Here is a 15814-nt window from a genome sequence, read left to right on the forward strand (position 1 = left end):
GCCCAAATGGGAAGAGTCCAGGGTGGGCTATAGCTTGGGAAGAGGTGAGCGAGGATCTTGGGGTGCAGGGCTGCACACAGGTCAGCCTGAAATAAGACATGGAGGGCTTCTCTTTAGCCTTCCCCCTTCTCCAGGGCCTTCCAAGGCTCCATGCCCACCTCCAATCGCAAGTCCCAGAAGACACAAGTCTTCCACCGGGGGCTGTCCTGGTCCATTTCCTAAGCCTTCAGGGCTCAATGTCAAGCTCACTGCCCTGGAGAAGCCTCTGGGACCCACCCTCACGAAGGCCAGCTCTTCGTGTCTCCATCCCAGCCTCTGCATACTTTAATCACTCAAGTACTTTTGACGCTCTGCACAACTCCCAGGGGCCAGGAACCCCACCTGTTCGGAGGATAGCCTACCACTTTGTCCCTGGCTCCAGTGTATGCAACGAATGAAGAAGAGTAGTGGGGGGGGGGGGGCTCTGGCTTCAACTCTGGCCTTTTTCTTGCTTCCCTTTCTACTACTCTGTCCCCTGGTAAAACCAGCTAGGGAAACTGTTCTAATGGCCACCAGGACAGGCTTATCCCCAAGATCAGAAGTCAGAGGTGGGAAACCTGGCCAACCTCCAGCCAGCAAGGGCTCCAGCAGTCACATGCAGAAAATGCTAGGACCCCAGAACATGTGACTCCCTCTTCTTTTTACCCTAAATGGCAGGACCTGGTGTAACTGGTCTCAGGTGCTCCCAACATGCACCAGCTGAATAAAGTCTCTAATCATGTTTCTAGTTGCTTAAAAGCGTTTCTTTTTTGACACACGGTACCTGGCACAAAGGAGCTGCCTGAGGAGACTCCGTTGGCTTCAATCTTCTTACAGGCACCATAGGGATGTGGAAAGGGCTCACATAGAATGGTGGCCCTGCTCACAAGGGCACCTGGAGACCCTTTGTGGGTGGCCTGCCCTCCCTGCAGGAAGTATCTAGGGGTATCCACTGCCCGTGGGGGAGGGCAGGGAAGGCAGGTCACTAATCTCTCTTGGAGATTACACAGCAGGCTGATTCTGGGTGCCAGAGACTGGGGGATTGAGGCATGATGGGAGACTCTTGCCTGGGAGGTGGGGGGCCCAGCATAGGGTAGATGGGGCCTCTTTTCTGGGATCTGGACATAGCCAGAAAGACCTCTAGGACTGAGGGCTGAAATTTGGGGACAAAACTGCCAATGACTTATTAACCAGAGTTGCCAAAGATTAACCCAAATGCCTGGACCTTTAGGCCGGGCTTCCTCTATCATCCGAGTTGAACAACACCCCACCCCCACCCCCAGGCTACTTTGGGTCTGGATCTTATCTTCTGGTGCCCTGATGGCTGCTACTATCCAATGACCCCTACACCCAGGATTGACAGTTGTTTGGGACAGGCCCCCAGCTTGTCTGAGTGAACAGGGAGGTCCTCGGCCCTGTCCAGTCTTCACGTTCAACCTCCCCCATGGCTGGCTTGGCTGGACGCCCTTAGCTTCTTACCTCCCCAAGCTCAGACTCAGGCTTGGGTCAGGCTAGGGGTCTGAAGGAGAGGAAGGAAGCACCATGGGACCCTGTCTCTGACAGAGGGGGGCTGATGCCAGGCAGCAGTCTGGGGTATGGACTCTACACAGATCCACCTCAGGGAAGCAGGAGCTGGGTCAGGGGGAGGCAGGGGGAGGAGATCCTGGGTGACCCCTGACCTCTCACTTGAGTGTCCCTGAAAGTAGAGGGAAGCTGACTGTCCCCCTCAACTTTCACTTCGGGGAGCTGGAGGGCCAGTGGCCATGTGGGTCTCAGCATAACTCCAGGTGTTGTCTGGTAAGGACCCCAGAGACAGGTAGTGAGGCCCACCTGGACTCATTTCAGTTCAAGGACAATTCGGTCAGCTCTACCCCTGCCCCTGGACTTCCGCCTGCAGAATTTGCTTCAGTATCCCAGCGCCTTCAAGAAGTAGAGGGCCCCATCCTGCCACATGCCGCGTCTGGTCCCTTCCTGTGCTGGGACGGGCCATGAAACACCAGCAAACCGAAGAGGCTGCGGGGAGATCACGCCACCTGCGGTACCCCCTGCGGCACCCCCTTCCCATGGAGTCACCGTACTCTCCAAAGCAGTCAGGAATTTGGTCCCCAGGAGGGCAGAGGAAGCTTGGAGCCCAAGCCCAGGTCACCCCCCTCACCCCACCCCACCCCACCCCGCCAATCTCCCAGGTAACAGATGCTGGCAGAAAGGGTCCTGTCCACCACCCTGGCTGCCCCCAGCCTCTTCGGAGCCGCCCCACACACCCTGATCCTCTGCAATATGCTCTCTCCACCATTCCCCTCTCCCCATCCCTAACTTAATTCCTTAATTCCCACTGGAGATAAGCCGATCTTTCACTGCAATTTATAGTTAATCCAAAAGAAAACAGGGGTGGGAAGGGGTGAGGGCTGGGCTAGAGGATGGGGGTGAGGGTGGCGGGAGGTGTGAAGCCAGCCTGCCCACCCCACCTCCTCTCAGCTCTCCCACAGCCGGTTGAGAATCGAGGCCACAACGCTCAGTGTACTTCTGGTGCACTGGCTTCCGTTTGGGGCAGTACCTCTGCTACCAGATATCCAGACAGTGTGTTCCCAAAGACAGCAGCCGTGATGGCGAGGTGTGTGACACCGGGCCACCAAAGCACATGGGGGCAAGAGCCATGAATTCAGGCCTCTCTGAGTAGATGACCACAGGGACATCAAATGTGCTCCCAGGCAACTCCAAGGGGCAGCGACCGAGCTGGTGGGTCAGGACACAGATCTTGGCACAGTTGCGTGGGGAATGTAGGGCTTCTAAGGAGTGGGGAGGGCTCCCTGTCCTCAGAGGGGTTCACACTGAAGTTGGCAGCGCTAACAAACGGTAGTGGTCTGGGTAGGCGGGTCCAGGATGTGAATGTGGCAGTACTCTATTTGATTTTGCCTGCAATACGGAGACTCCAGGATTTTGACCAACCTGCTCTGCCCTTCCCTACAGGGAAGGGAAACCCCTTAAGCTGTGGTTGTACTGGGAGGCTCTCTCTAGTCCTGGGTCTGGTGGGGAAGCAGGGGCTCTCCTTGAAGAGTGAAGGAGGCCGGGTGGTGGTGGTGGCGGCTGCGGCGGCGGCGGCGGCGGCGGCGGCGGCGGCGGCGGCGGCGGCGGCGCACGCCTTTAATCCCAGCACTTGGGAGGCAGAGGCAGGTGGATCTCTGTGAGTTCGAGGCCAGCCTGGTCTACAGAGCGAGATCCAGGCATCAAAACTACAAGGAGAAACCCTGTCTTGAGAAACCAAAAAGAAGAGTGAAGGAGAACATGGCCTAGCCCGTCTGTCCTTAAGTTCTACACAGGGATTATTCAGGGAGATCAGTGTTGAAATGACCCCTCCAGGCTGCAACACTGTCTTCATGGCCTTCTAGGCATCTGTGTTGTGAGCATTCTCACTTAGAGAATTGACCCCATGTGTCACATGCTATGTGTGAGGACAGAGGACAGAGGGCCGATGCCATCCTCTGCTGTCCAGGACATTATGTTTGCCGCTGTGTCCTTGGCTGCCATCTCCAAGGGAATGTATGAATGAACCTGCCCACCATGCCTGCACAAGTGGTCAGGAGTCCGTGGGAAAGTCAGAATCTCGAGTCTCTCTCATTTAACCTTGGCTTCCAACTTCTTAAGAAAGGAGACCAAATGGCCCCAAAGAGCCACCAGGCACCAGGCGGCCATCTGAGGTGGGAGGGCACACCTCTAAGTGCACAGCTCTGCCCCTAGCCTGGAGGAGGGGATACCTTGACCATGCTGCTAGGAAGGGTTCCTCCTTTGGAGACTAAACCTTCTTTAAAGTCAGGGCCCTTAGTGAAGAGCTAATGATGGCCCATGGCATACTATCAGGCTCTCTATCAGCTTTCAGGTCCTTTCTCTTTCAAACTCTCCGCCCAAACTTAACAGTTAAGGGAACCCATGTTTAGAGGTCTTATGGCATCGATCCACAGGCCAAACAGGTCACTCATAAAACCCCGAGCCCAAAATAACTTGTGGGTTCAATGTTGAGAAGAAAAATAGTGAAATAAGTTGTTACTGATCCTATAGACAAAACAATTTTGCAAGTGACCTCCAAGTGTCTCCACATGGCCCTGGGGGCAGAGCAGATCTTGGCTAGGGGAGGAATCAGCATTTCTTGCTACCTCTCACCTCCAGGACCCAGACTCCTAACCAACATCACGAGGAGCAGACACATACACACAATGCACATGACCTCATGTGTGCTCACATACACACAGCCATAAACCTCCCTAGTACACACACACACACACACACACACACACACACACACACACACACACGACATAAAAAAACACTTGTGAAGAACACACATAAACCACACAGATCATTACCACAGTGCAAACTGTGTCCACGGTGCTGAGGGGATGGGGTAATGGAGTGACAGGGGGCGGACAGGGTAAGACACGCTGCCTGGGAACGATGCTTCCATGCAGAGCTTGGGGCGGGGTGGATATGGATGGAGTCTTCCCAGCTAACCCTGCGGCAGCAGCACTGGGAGGTGGGGTGCCAAGGATTGTCACTGCCTTTCTCCTTTATCACCCCTGCTTCTCTTCAGCGCAGACCCAGGCCCATTATCTGCCTCCTGGGAGGGCTGGGAAGGGTGCTATGGAAGGGACAGAGGAGGGAGCAGGGGAGTAGGGTCTGTCGCCTAAGTCCCCCTAAAGGCCCATCCATCAAGCCATCGGAGATAATCAGTGCTCAGCTGGTTCAGGACACTGATGACTCTCTGGGCACCACAGACACAAAGAATAAATCCAGGAAGGGGCTGTGTAGGAGGTATCTGGGTAGCAGGGCTGCTGCCTTGCCTGGGAAGGGAGAGAAGGCCCATCCATCATTCTGAGAGATGCAGCAATCTAGGCCAATGAGATGTCGACGCTTCAGGGCGGGGGTGGTGGGCAGTAATAATAAAATCATCTCGTGCACTGTGTGGATGCTCCGTCAGTATCTTATTTACACTTGGGAGATGCCTGTCCCTGCCTGTGCTCCAACTGAGACCTCCAGAGAGGCTGCAGAATATAGCCACCATAGATGTAAACTCTCCTGGGTAGGGGGCCCTTTGTGATCACTGGGCAACCCCTGGATTTGGGAAGGATCCAAGCAGGCCCTAAGCCTGTTTCTTCTATGGGCTTTCAAGTAGATCCCAGTCTGGGATGATTCCAGCTGGTGTCTGGGCCACAGGGGCCACATTGCGATTCAAGCTAATGGAGCATGGACAATCTGAGGGTCTGGGAGGAATTTCTCCTTGGCTTCGAAGCCGATCAGATGACTGTGTTTCAGCCTAGCTAATGTCCTAATTAAGCCAGTGGAGCTGTGAGGCCAGAGTCCACTGGGTGACCTGGAGGGTCATGAATGCCAGGAAAAAGCTCTAGATCTGAGTGACCCTGAGAGGGGCAATATGTTCATGTCCTGTGCAGAGGCCATGGTTAGTCTCCAGCCACAACATGGGGAAAGGCCTGAGTTTTCTTCTGCTCCCAGGATTGTCTCGGCTGGGCTTCTCCAATTCTTTACCCTGCTGCACCCTGCTGCATGGCTGAAGACCCCAGGCCCCAGGGGATGCACTGTCTCTACTCCAGCTCCTGATCCCCAGCCTTCCTGGGATAGTGGAAGCAACTGGTCCTTTCATCCCAAGAGATCAAAGCTTCCTACGCAGATGAACACCCTAAATCCGCCCCTGCAGAGGCCCCTCCCTTCCCATCTTTTGGGATCCCTAGGAGACAGCAAGACATGTCAACCTTCTGGACCCACCCATGATCTGTGCCAAACCCAGGAACCTTGATACCTGTTGGGAAGTTCCCTGGGAGAAGCCAATGCTCTGCTTCATGTGTCTGCATGGAGCATGGTGGGAGGCCCCCATGATGGCACTCACTGGCAATGTGTAGACTCAGGGATAAAAGAATAACATGTCTATTCCATTCCAGCACAGCCAATGAACACTCCTGAGGTCCAGGAGAGGGAGGGACATGGGAAGGGGCAGGATAGTCCAGGAACATATTGATTGCATTTCTAAAACTTCCAATGTAGCTAAAGGACACCACAGGAATAGCACCAGGACTCTTGAAGATGCAACACTCCTGGGCCATTGCAACCACTGGACAGGCTATGTGGGGATCCTCAAAGGGATACAGATGTAAGCAGTGGAGAGCTATGCACAGGAGTTGAACCACTCTTAACGTACTGTCTTGTGACTATTCCAGGCTTAGCAAACAGGCTCCTCCACCATTTGCCCACAAAGTCCTGGAGGAGAAACAGATCAGCCAAGTGGAAGCATCATGGACGTTGGGTCCGACCTCCTAGACCTGAACTCTGACTCTGCCACTCATCAGCTGAGTGACCACAGGCGAGTCACCTAACCTGTCTGGGCCTCATCCTTACATATATAAAAACAGGCACACCACATCTACCATGAACGAATATTCACATGATCTGTGATGGTCATGAAGTCACTAACCGGTGCTGCCAGCAGTGTCCGGCACCCAAGGATCTCTAATACAAGTTTGCTCATGCACCTATCATCTATCCACACAGCAACGCTCCTAGTCGACTATGGAGCTGGCTCTGTGTTAGGCCCTGGGAAGACCAAGAGGTACTCTTGGCCTTGTGAAGAAGATAAATCCCAGGACCAAATAACTACGAGTCACTGATGAGGTACTGGAAGACTTGGAGAGAAGTTATACACAGCCGGAGGGCAGTCCATGAAGGTTTCATGATGCTATTAGCTCAAATTTAGTGTTTAGAATTAGTCTTTAAAGGAAAGAGTGGATAAGGTGCAGATAGAGCATGTGCAAAGGCCCTGAAGGGGGAAACACGCTTGGCATGAACAGAGGAGTGTGGAGTGTGCAGGCGAGGCCAGCGGGCGATTGTAGGGAGGAAGCAGCCATCATATGCTCCTGGGCTGATGAGTGTCCTTCTCAGGTGTATCCTGGGTGTGTGGGCACGCTGGAGCCGGGAGTTAGGGCCCGATGCAAGCCAGGAGCTGCAGGAGCTGCTTCACCAAGGATGTGCTGTCATCAGGGCCCACAGCAGTGTCTGCAGCACCGGCCTGGCCCTGAGGCACCTTCTCTAACACTCCTAGTAGCAGCTGACTGGAAGAGGTGGACACCAGCGGTGTGGTGCCTCCTCATCCCAAGTGTCACTTATATAGCACAAGAGGCTTGGAGGGGCTCACAGGGAATGCCCTGGAGCCATTACTGGCCTCTTGCCCTCTTCCCTCAGTGCAGAGTTGACTGTGTCTGCCCAAACAGATCAGGCTTCCATCTACACTGACTCATCTGGAGGCCATACCAGCTCACCTGCCAAAGCGTGGGCTACCCTGCATGACCCTCTTATGGGAGCAGGGCAGACCCGGGAGCCCCAGTGTGCTCACACCAGTTATTTGGGTCTGGCCTGCATTTTCCCAATAAGCGTGGGGCGCCAAGAAGGATCTTGGTTGTTTTCCATTGTGACATCTATGGAGCCATGCTGGTGTTCTAGTATGCTGGGCTTCGGGTGGGAAGTCTGACACAGGAACACAGGCAGAACAAGGTTGGCTGTCCATAGTCACTAGAGCCTGCTGGGAAACACACAGACCCGTCTTTGGGGGATGGAACTTCAAGGTGGACTCTGGTCAAGGTACCAACTCCAGGGCGGAAGTGGGACATGAAACCTTGCCAAGGCTACTAGATGGTTCTTGGTCGAAGCGGGCTCTTTCAGTCTTGGATGAAACTCTAGTTAGAGATGGAGGAATTGCTTCTGCCACAGGGTCTCTACATTTTTATTCTCTGCTTTTTGGACAGAAAGACAGGCCAAGATTTAGGTCAAGGCCGTGGAAGGCTCCAGGTTGTATCTCTGCTTCAGTTGCATGTAGAGTTGGTATGATGTCCCTGTCCCTAAGGTCCCTCATCCATGGAATAATGATGGGTAGAGCCTACAGTCAGCTCCTTTCAGAGAACAGCCCCAGGGAGGAAGCTGGGTCTTCTCCCCCCACAGGCAGGGGACAGAACTGAGAGTCCAGCTGTTTTCCAACTCGGAGGCGCATGCATTCCAGGACTTTAGGGGGATGGTCTCCACTTAAGACCACTGATGGGCCTCAATCTCTCAACGGGACATTCTTGTGCCCATGGCCAATGGCCCATTTTGCTTCCTGAACCACGTCTGCAGCTGTGTCCCAAAGGAGCCCCGAGCCAGCAGAACTAATGTCCTCTAATGAGTCGGGCCAGAGTGGTCAGGCGGGTTTTATTGTCTGTGGCTGGGTAATGAGACTCCTCATAAACTGGGAATGATTTGGGGTCTGTGCAAATCACACAGGCTAGAGGTGGCGGGGGTTGCCCGGGCAAGGGAGTTGACTCAAAGTGCCGAATTGTACCCCCAAACCCCTCTTGGGTGCTCCATCCATCCCATGATGCTTCCTGGGCTCCTGCTTTCTGCCTGAGCCAAGCCCACACCCTGTCCTGGCATGCCCATGCCCTGGGGCTCCACGCTCACACCTCAGGGCCCTGCCCTCATCTCAGCCCACATTTCCAGGGGAGGATGCTCACTGCCTCCCTCTCCTCCACCGCTCCACTGTTAGGCATACCCTGTGCCAACCTGAGCTCCGCGGTCCTCTCCAGCAGCACTTTCCTGTTTTCCGCTTACCTCTGCCCGGAGCTGCCATACCTGCTGCAGGGCAGGAAGGTGGTAGCTGACAAAGTCAATGACTATACCATGGACACGATGGTGACCTGGCTCAACCCCTTCTGTGTGCCCATCCCAGCTCGTTCCTTCTTTCCGGTCTACCGGATTCACCCTCAGAAGCCCTGATTTGGCCACACGAGCACGGGATAGGCAATAAGTCACCAAACTAAGATTCACTTTCCTTGTCTGTAAAAGGGAACAATATTGATTCTAACACAACTCGTGTGAATTCTAGCTGAAGTTCTGAGTGGAGCGTGGTACTGACCACATAACACAAGGGTTCCATCTGCATGATTTTCACGACAGTTTAGTGGAAGTGTTCCGTCTGCAACCGGAGACCCAGAAGAGAAGGAGGGAACCCCAGGAAGGACTCTCTTTACCTGGCCTCTACCACCTCACCAAGAGCTGTTCCCTTCCCTCCCCTCAGATGGGAGTCCCAGGCTCTCCCTGCCAGCCCCAGGCTGCTGCCTCTGCAAGCACCTCCAGATGGGCAATGGCGCCCCAGCTGGGCCGCAGCCAGGGAGCGAACCCAGTGCCTGGAGGGCCCTGGGCAACATGCTACAGAACAAAGGCTGCCCAGCACCTGCTGCCTGGGTAGTACTTGGCCGCCACAGGACTGGCCTGGGCAGGTACCTTCAGGCAGTCAGGCCACCCGAGTCCTCCCACCATGCCAGCAGCTCCCAGGTGGCTGCAGCATCAGGTCCAAATAGGGGCAGGGACTCTCTCCCTTAGGAGAAAAGGGACGTGAGGCTGGCAATGAGCAGGCAGCTGAGGGGCCTTCTCCAAGGAGAAGCATAAAGGTGGGAATGCCCAATGAGCAGACCCAGAAAGGCAGGGCCATTCAGAGGAAAGACATGGGGAGAGAACCCCCGGGCTCTTCATTATTTTGTGTTATCACATGCTATCCTTGAGCTAAGGACTTTCCATTCATCATTCTCCACCTCATCTTGAAATCTTGAATATCATATCAACAAAGTTCCATTTTGCAGATAGGAAAACTGAGGTCCGTGCAGCAAGCAACTCTGCTAAGGTTTCTCAACTAGTCATCAGTAGAGCTGGGACTCCAACCTAGCTTGGCCAGTTTTGCTATGCTGGGCCACCAAGATGGGGTGAACATCTGGTTACAGGAGAAGGACAGCTAAGTGACCTGCTTCTCTGCCCTCTACTGAGAGTCTGAGAAAGGCACAGCTGCCATGCCCTACCCCTGGAGAATAAAAACCTATTCCCTTCTGCATTTCCCAGGATAAAGATTACCTACCCATTGCTCTCAAGACCCTGCATTCTGCTCTCACAGACTCTCTGGGTCTGTTTTGGATCTCTTCTGTTACACTGGGTTCGCCTCTATGTATGGAAGGGTCAAGGTTCTGGTAGCAGGTCTGACGTCTTGACTCCCATTTCTGCCCTTTCCTCTTCTTCCAGCTTCACCAGGCATGGGGAGCTTACAGGGTTAACTGGACGCAGGGGTGTTATCTCCAGCTCAGGGCATTCCCTCTGCAAGATGATCTGGCTCAGATCTTAAGTTACCTCCTGCCCCAGCCAGCACATCTGCTGTTGGCTCTGCAGCCTTGCTCTCTATGGAGTGGGGTCGGTCGGCAGCCCAGGGGAATACTTGTCTGCTAGGCTTGGGCAAGGAGGCTAAGCCCCCAGGGACTGCTGTTCCCCTATTCCTTGTCCCTCAATGCCACCTCCTTTTCTAACAAGTAGGCTCTCTCCTTCTGTTGCCCAAGCCTAGGATTCTATATCACAAACATTCGTTCATTGCTGACCTGGCCACCCCCCTGGCTTCTTAGGGGGACCAAAGCTCTCACTTAGGATCTTTTAAAAAGGACAGTGTGGTATCTAACTCCCCCAAACTCCTTTTCACAAGTGCCCGTGCAGGAAGCAAAGGTACCTAAGGAGGAACCGAAAACCTACAAACTGGTCCCTTTCAGACATTTCAGGATCTTGTGAGCCTATGGAGCAGGCCAGGCCCATCTGGCTCCAGCATCGCTCTGTTGGCCGAGGAGACAACAGAAGGCTGATAAGAGAGGGAAGCCTTCCCAGGTGTTATCAAGGTCTAGTGGAAAGCCAAGGACAGAGGGGCAAGAAAACAGCACCAAGGCTTCCTGTACCCCAAAGGACTGGGACCCAGCTTCCTGGTGCGAGCTAGCTAAGAGCAAATTCTGGCTCCCCTCCCAAAGTCACCCTCAAGTCCCAGACAGAGACACAGGCATTGTCAAGACTCGAGATCACCCCTGCAACCCATCTGAATGCCATAAAAAAATCAGTTATGTGTGAACATGCATTTGGTGCTTACAGCCTCAGTTCCACGGTGACTGCAAATATGAGTTTATATACTCCCTAATTCTAGTCCTCACAGACCTGTGCTTGTAACAGTGAATTGTGGGTGACCAACATCATCACGCAAAGCCCTGGACACACCTGTATATACACCCACTCTGGACCAAAGGCGAGCCTGTCAGAGTGTTAGAGTCCAAGTCCCACAACTGGCTACTGTCCATGCTTACCTGTAGTCCTGGCTCATGTTCAAAGCCCAACAGGTGATGCAGATACCTCTCTGCCCCCTTCCTCAGTTAAGAGGTTTTCAATTTGCCAAGTTAACCAGGAAAGATACAATCAGAGGAGTAGACGCTATAGTCACACCTCCCTTGGGTGTTTTCTATTTGTGCTGAACAATGAACATTAGTCAGCTGCTAAACAATGGCAGCATCATTGATGCAGCAATGGGAGCCGACCCTCTGGCCCTCCATCCCAGCCCACTGGCTCAGCTGCGGGAACAGCCATGCTGGCAGCCTACAACTGGGCCCACAGGCCAGGCAGCCCAGGCGATAGCCCAGGTGGACTCACTATGAAAGCCAGGTGGCCAAGGAAGGAACTGGCCACCTACAGCTGGTCCCAGCTTGCTTTAGGGAACCACTGGCTACATGTCCCACATTTTGAACCAGTCCAGGTTCAGAAACCTTCTAGGCCACTGGGCCAGGCCTACTGGGCCCAAGCTCTGCAGTGTCCAGCCTACCCTCCAGCCTTGAGGGTTAGGCCTTGAATCTGACTCAGATGTTCTTCTCCACAAGGCTGCCTGACTAATAGGCTTGGAGACTGCTGTTTGACACTGCAAGCCCCAGGCCAGGAGAATGGATTCTGCTATAATGCCTGGCCCGGCAAACCCAAGCCCACCTCGGTCTCTGAGAAACAGGCAAGAGGAAGAGAACCCAACAGCTCAGCTCTGGGGGCTTCAAAGGACACCACCAGGAAGGGGTGCTGTGCACAGGCAGCCTACTGAGAACGAGAGCTGTGGCCTGACGGGTCTTTGCACGGTGAGCTTGACACCTAGGGTGTGGGTTTTCTTTCTAGACCAAAGGTGTGGGGAAGCCAATTAGAGAGGGTGTGGTATAGGTGGGACACCTACTTCCCAGGCAGCTGCTTCAGCCCTTCCTCTTCAGGTTCCCATCCCTCTGTGGATAACACTGACCCTCTCCTCTAAGTGAGCGCCCTAGAAGAAGCCTGTCACCTCAGGAAACAAAGACTCCTGGGCGCTTCCTACCCTACCTGTACTGACCGTCCTACAGAAACATGCTTCTCTGTGTACACTTCAAGAGCCACGTCGGCTGCGCTATGAAGTCAGGAGTCATCGCACACACTGGGGGCGCCTTCCTCTATGATGCTCCCTCCCTGTCACAGCCCAGGAGAACCCAGGAAAGAGCAGCAGACCAGCAAACCCCCAGTGAGAGGCCGGAGCAGGAAGAAGCCCTGGAAGGGAGAGGGAGGTGCACACAGTGGGGATGAGCTGCCAACTGCGCCTCCGATTTTCTCGGCCCGAGGATGAGACTGAGTGTAGCCATGCCTACCTGCTTTCTGTCACAGTGGCCCTCAGAAGTCAGGCAGAGCAGCAGGCACACGGGAGCAGGCTCCATCTAGGAGCTGGGGCAGTCCAGGAACTTCGGCTGCCACAGAGGCATCCAACCAATCACAGTCAGTGACAGAGCACTTATTAAATGCCCCTTGGCTGTGATTCCATTCTGGGCACCCTAGCTCCTCGTTGGGAGTTTTGGTGGGGGAGCATCCGCTTTGAGCCAGGTGAGTGTCACCTCCCTGTCTCCCTGTTGTTGTGTGGGCGGAGCATACCAGGACCTCTAATCCCCAAGGATGGAATTAAACGTGCTTCAACCCAAAATGGGAAATAGAGCAACAGACAGAAAGGGGTGAGCCTCCTTCCTCAAACCCTCTGGCCCTTTGTCCATCCCAGGATGAGGTTAGCCCCAAGTGCGCCAGGAATCCTTAGGGCTCTTGGCAAGTTGTCCCTGCTCTGGGTTCTGGGAAGGGTTAGGGATTTAAAAGGTTCTCTAAAGCCCGACCTACGCTGACCAGGTGAATTCTAGAGGCTGAGTTTCTGTGTGTGTGCTGCAGTTGACATCATCGGCAAGAAAGTGGGTGAAGTCCTCTCACTCCCACCCAACCCACACTGGTGGAAGGTTCAGCATGCTCCTGTGGACAGTGACATGGAATGTCCCCTCCTGGGACACCCAAGAGGGGAGCACTCCACACAGGCCCATATCCCCGCTTTCCCAAATTGCGGCTGGCATCCACCACTGATGGAGAGGTGCAGTGCCCCAGCAGCGAGCTGGCAGGAGGAGGAGGAGGCAGTAAAGGAAGTAAATGAGGCCAGGCTCTTTCTTGTCTTCCAGGAGTGCATCCAAACCACACCTGGGCAGTCAGGCCAGCCTCTTCCGAACAAACTGCCTGGCAAGCCCGCAGAAGCACAGTGGCCAGTGGCTGGGAATCCAATATTCTTAATTCGGCACCTTTTTCCACCACCCCGAGTTGATGACCACCAGCCACAGTCAAGCTTCCCCTACCCGCTCCCCCCCCCCAAGGCCCCATCTTGCTAGGACCAGAGCTCATCTCAGGTTTGTTTGGGGGTGGGGTGGCTAGAGAGATACTTCCCCCACCTTGGCCCACATTAGTGTCCTGCTGGCAGCCCAGTTGCTTCCCCAGGGACACAAGGGGTTAAATCCAGGCAAGGGGACTCGGTAGGATTTGCCTCCTAAACGCATTTTCCAGTTCATTCCCCAGCACAATATGCCTGGGCCGGTCCCAGCCTCCGCCCCCACCTCATCCGTCAGAAAGGGCCACCACGGGCCACCCCAGGGTCGGCGCGGAGTTAACCCCTCTTCTGCCGGCAGCTCACACCTCGAGGAAAGACTCGCGGGACACCCTCGGGGCCTCTTGGGAAAGTGGGTCATGCGGCCACCTGGCTGGCATGAAGCCCATGGAGCTTCCTCCTGGGGGAGCCCTCCGCTTTAGAAGTGGAGTTCCAAGGCGGAGCCCAGTCCCGCGCAAGGCCGGGAGTTTGTGATCCCCAGGCGGCCCGGCCTCACCCTCCAGAAAAGGAACCGCAGGTGAGCAAGACGCTGCCTGTGCCGCAGGAGCCGCTCCGAGCGCCCGCTGTGGGGCGATGTGGGGCAAGAGGGGGCCCCCCCGCGAGCCCGAAACCATCTGACAAGAGGCCGCCAAAAGAAACGAAGCCCCCTGCAACCCTCCAAGCCCATAGCCCACCAGCTCGGAGACTGACGCCCTCCCCCTGGGGCTGTTGTCTCATACCCCGAGCCTGTGATTACGGTGATTATTTTGCATTTATGTAACACTCAGTGTTTCCAAACTGCTTCTCGAGCTGAGAACTGGTTATTAAATAAATAGAACCCTATTACATATTATTATTTTTGTGAAGAACTGAGCGGAGAAAGTGCTTTCTTGCTACATAGAGACGTGCATCCGATTGCTTCCCTGCAGGGCAGGCTGTTCGGCTTCTCAGCCCCTTTCTCCACGGAGCCACCTCCAGCCCCCACTCCTTATCCAAGCGTGACCCAACTTTTCTGGCTCCGTTCGCTCCCTACAACCCAGTCGTGCCCGTCATCCAGCTCCCAGTCCCGGGGAGGCTCTGGTTGGGTGGGAGGTATGAAGGGGAGGCAGAGGCGATCGTCTTACCTGGGAAGAAGAAGGCAGCCAAACCGAGAGCGAGTCCCCACCAGCGTCCAGCGGCGCCCGCAAGCCCCATCCGAGCCATCGGAGGGCGGGGGTCCGGCGAATGGGGCGGCCAGGAGGGCGCTCCTCGCGCTCCAGAAACCAGCCTGGAAGACGAGGGCGGATCGCTGGCGGCCGGCTGGCGCTCGGAGGATCCAGGTCAGCCGCAGCCGTCGGCCTGGGCGGGATGGGCTGGGTGGGATCCGCGCGGCCACAATCCGGGCCCGGGCTGCCGCCGGCTCAGAGCCTCGGCAGATGCCCGCCGCAAGTTGCACGAGTCATGCCCCCTTCGCCTCCTCCGCTCTCCTCCTCGCCCCGGTCCCCGCCCTCTTCTTCCACGCAGAGCCGGGCTGGGGAGAGGGACCCACCCCCGGCGCGCCCGGCTGCCCGGCTAGCGCGGCGCAGGCTCCCGGCCCTGGGCGCGCTCACACCCTCCCGCTCAGCTCCAACTTGCAGGCGTCCATGGCCGGCCGTTCTCCGAGGGTGGCCGGGCGGTGCGGAGGGCTCGGGGCCCAGGCGGTGGTGTGTGGCTCCGGCGGCCAGCTGCCCTCGAGGCTCCGGGCTGCGCGGTCTTGGAGGAGCAAGGGGAGCGAGCCAGGTGCGCCAGGGGTCCCCACCACTGCCGCTGCGCCCGGTGCGGGCGATCCGCAACAATGTGGAGCTGCCTGGGAGCCGAGGCGAGCCGCGCTTGCTGCTCTCCCTCTCTTTCTCTCACTCGCCGATCCAGCCTCTCACCCGCTCTCCCGTGATGTCAGCCCGGGGGGAGGGGTTAGCGTTAACCCCCTCCTGGCTCCCACGCGCCCGGCCCTACCCTGGCCCGGCCTCCGCCCGCGCGCCTGCACCTCCCAACCCCAGGCACCTCCGGCTGCGAGCGTGGCCGTGGGGTCCCGCTCAGGCCCCCTCGCTAGCGAGATGCCCCTTGAGTCGCCTTTCGGCCGTGGAGAGGGCTGGAGGGCGGGCTGCCCTACCCGGTCGCTGACAAAGGGAGGCAGTGACCCCTAGCGGCCGGCAAGGGGGAGAAGCTGCTCGGTAGGGGTGGAGTTAAGATGGGGAGGGGGGCGGCCGTGGGGAGCCGTGTGAACGCTGGATCTGGCATTGTCCG

At 56.1% G+C, this 15814-nt stretch overlaps 1 protein-coding gene across 1 annotated transcript in view; it reads right to left on the minus strand.

The window, feature by feature from the left end:
- The window catches only part of Nectin1 (nectin cell adhesion molecule 1), a 62657-nt gene extending 47631 nt beyond the window's left edge, over positions 1-15026 (minus strand). The window contains exon 1 of the mRNA XM_028866321.2: positions 14677-15026. Coding sequence (XP_028722154.1) covers positions 14677-14755 — 79 coding nt within the window. The 5' untranslated portion in view covers positions 14756-15026. The remainder of the gene's footprint in view (positions 1-14676) is intronic.
- Between the last annotated feature and the right edge of the window lie 788 nt (positions 15027-15814).

The sequence above is a fragment of the Peromyscus leucopus genome, chromosome 7, assembly GCF_004664715.2.
Source record: "Peromyscus leucopus breed LL Stock chromosome 7, UCI_PerLeu_2.1, whole genome shotgun sequence".
Taxonomy (NCBI): domain Eukaryota; kingdom Metazoa; phylum Chordata; class Mammalia; order Rodentia; family Cricetidae; genus Peromyscus; species Peromyscus leucopus.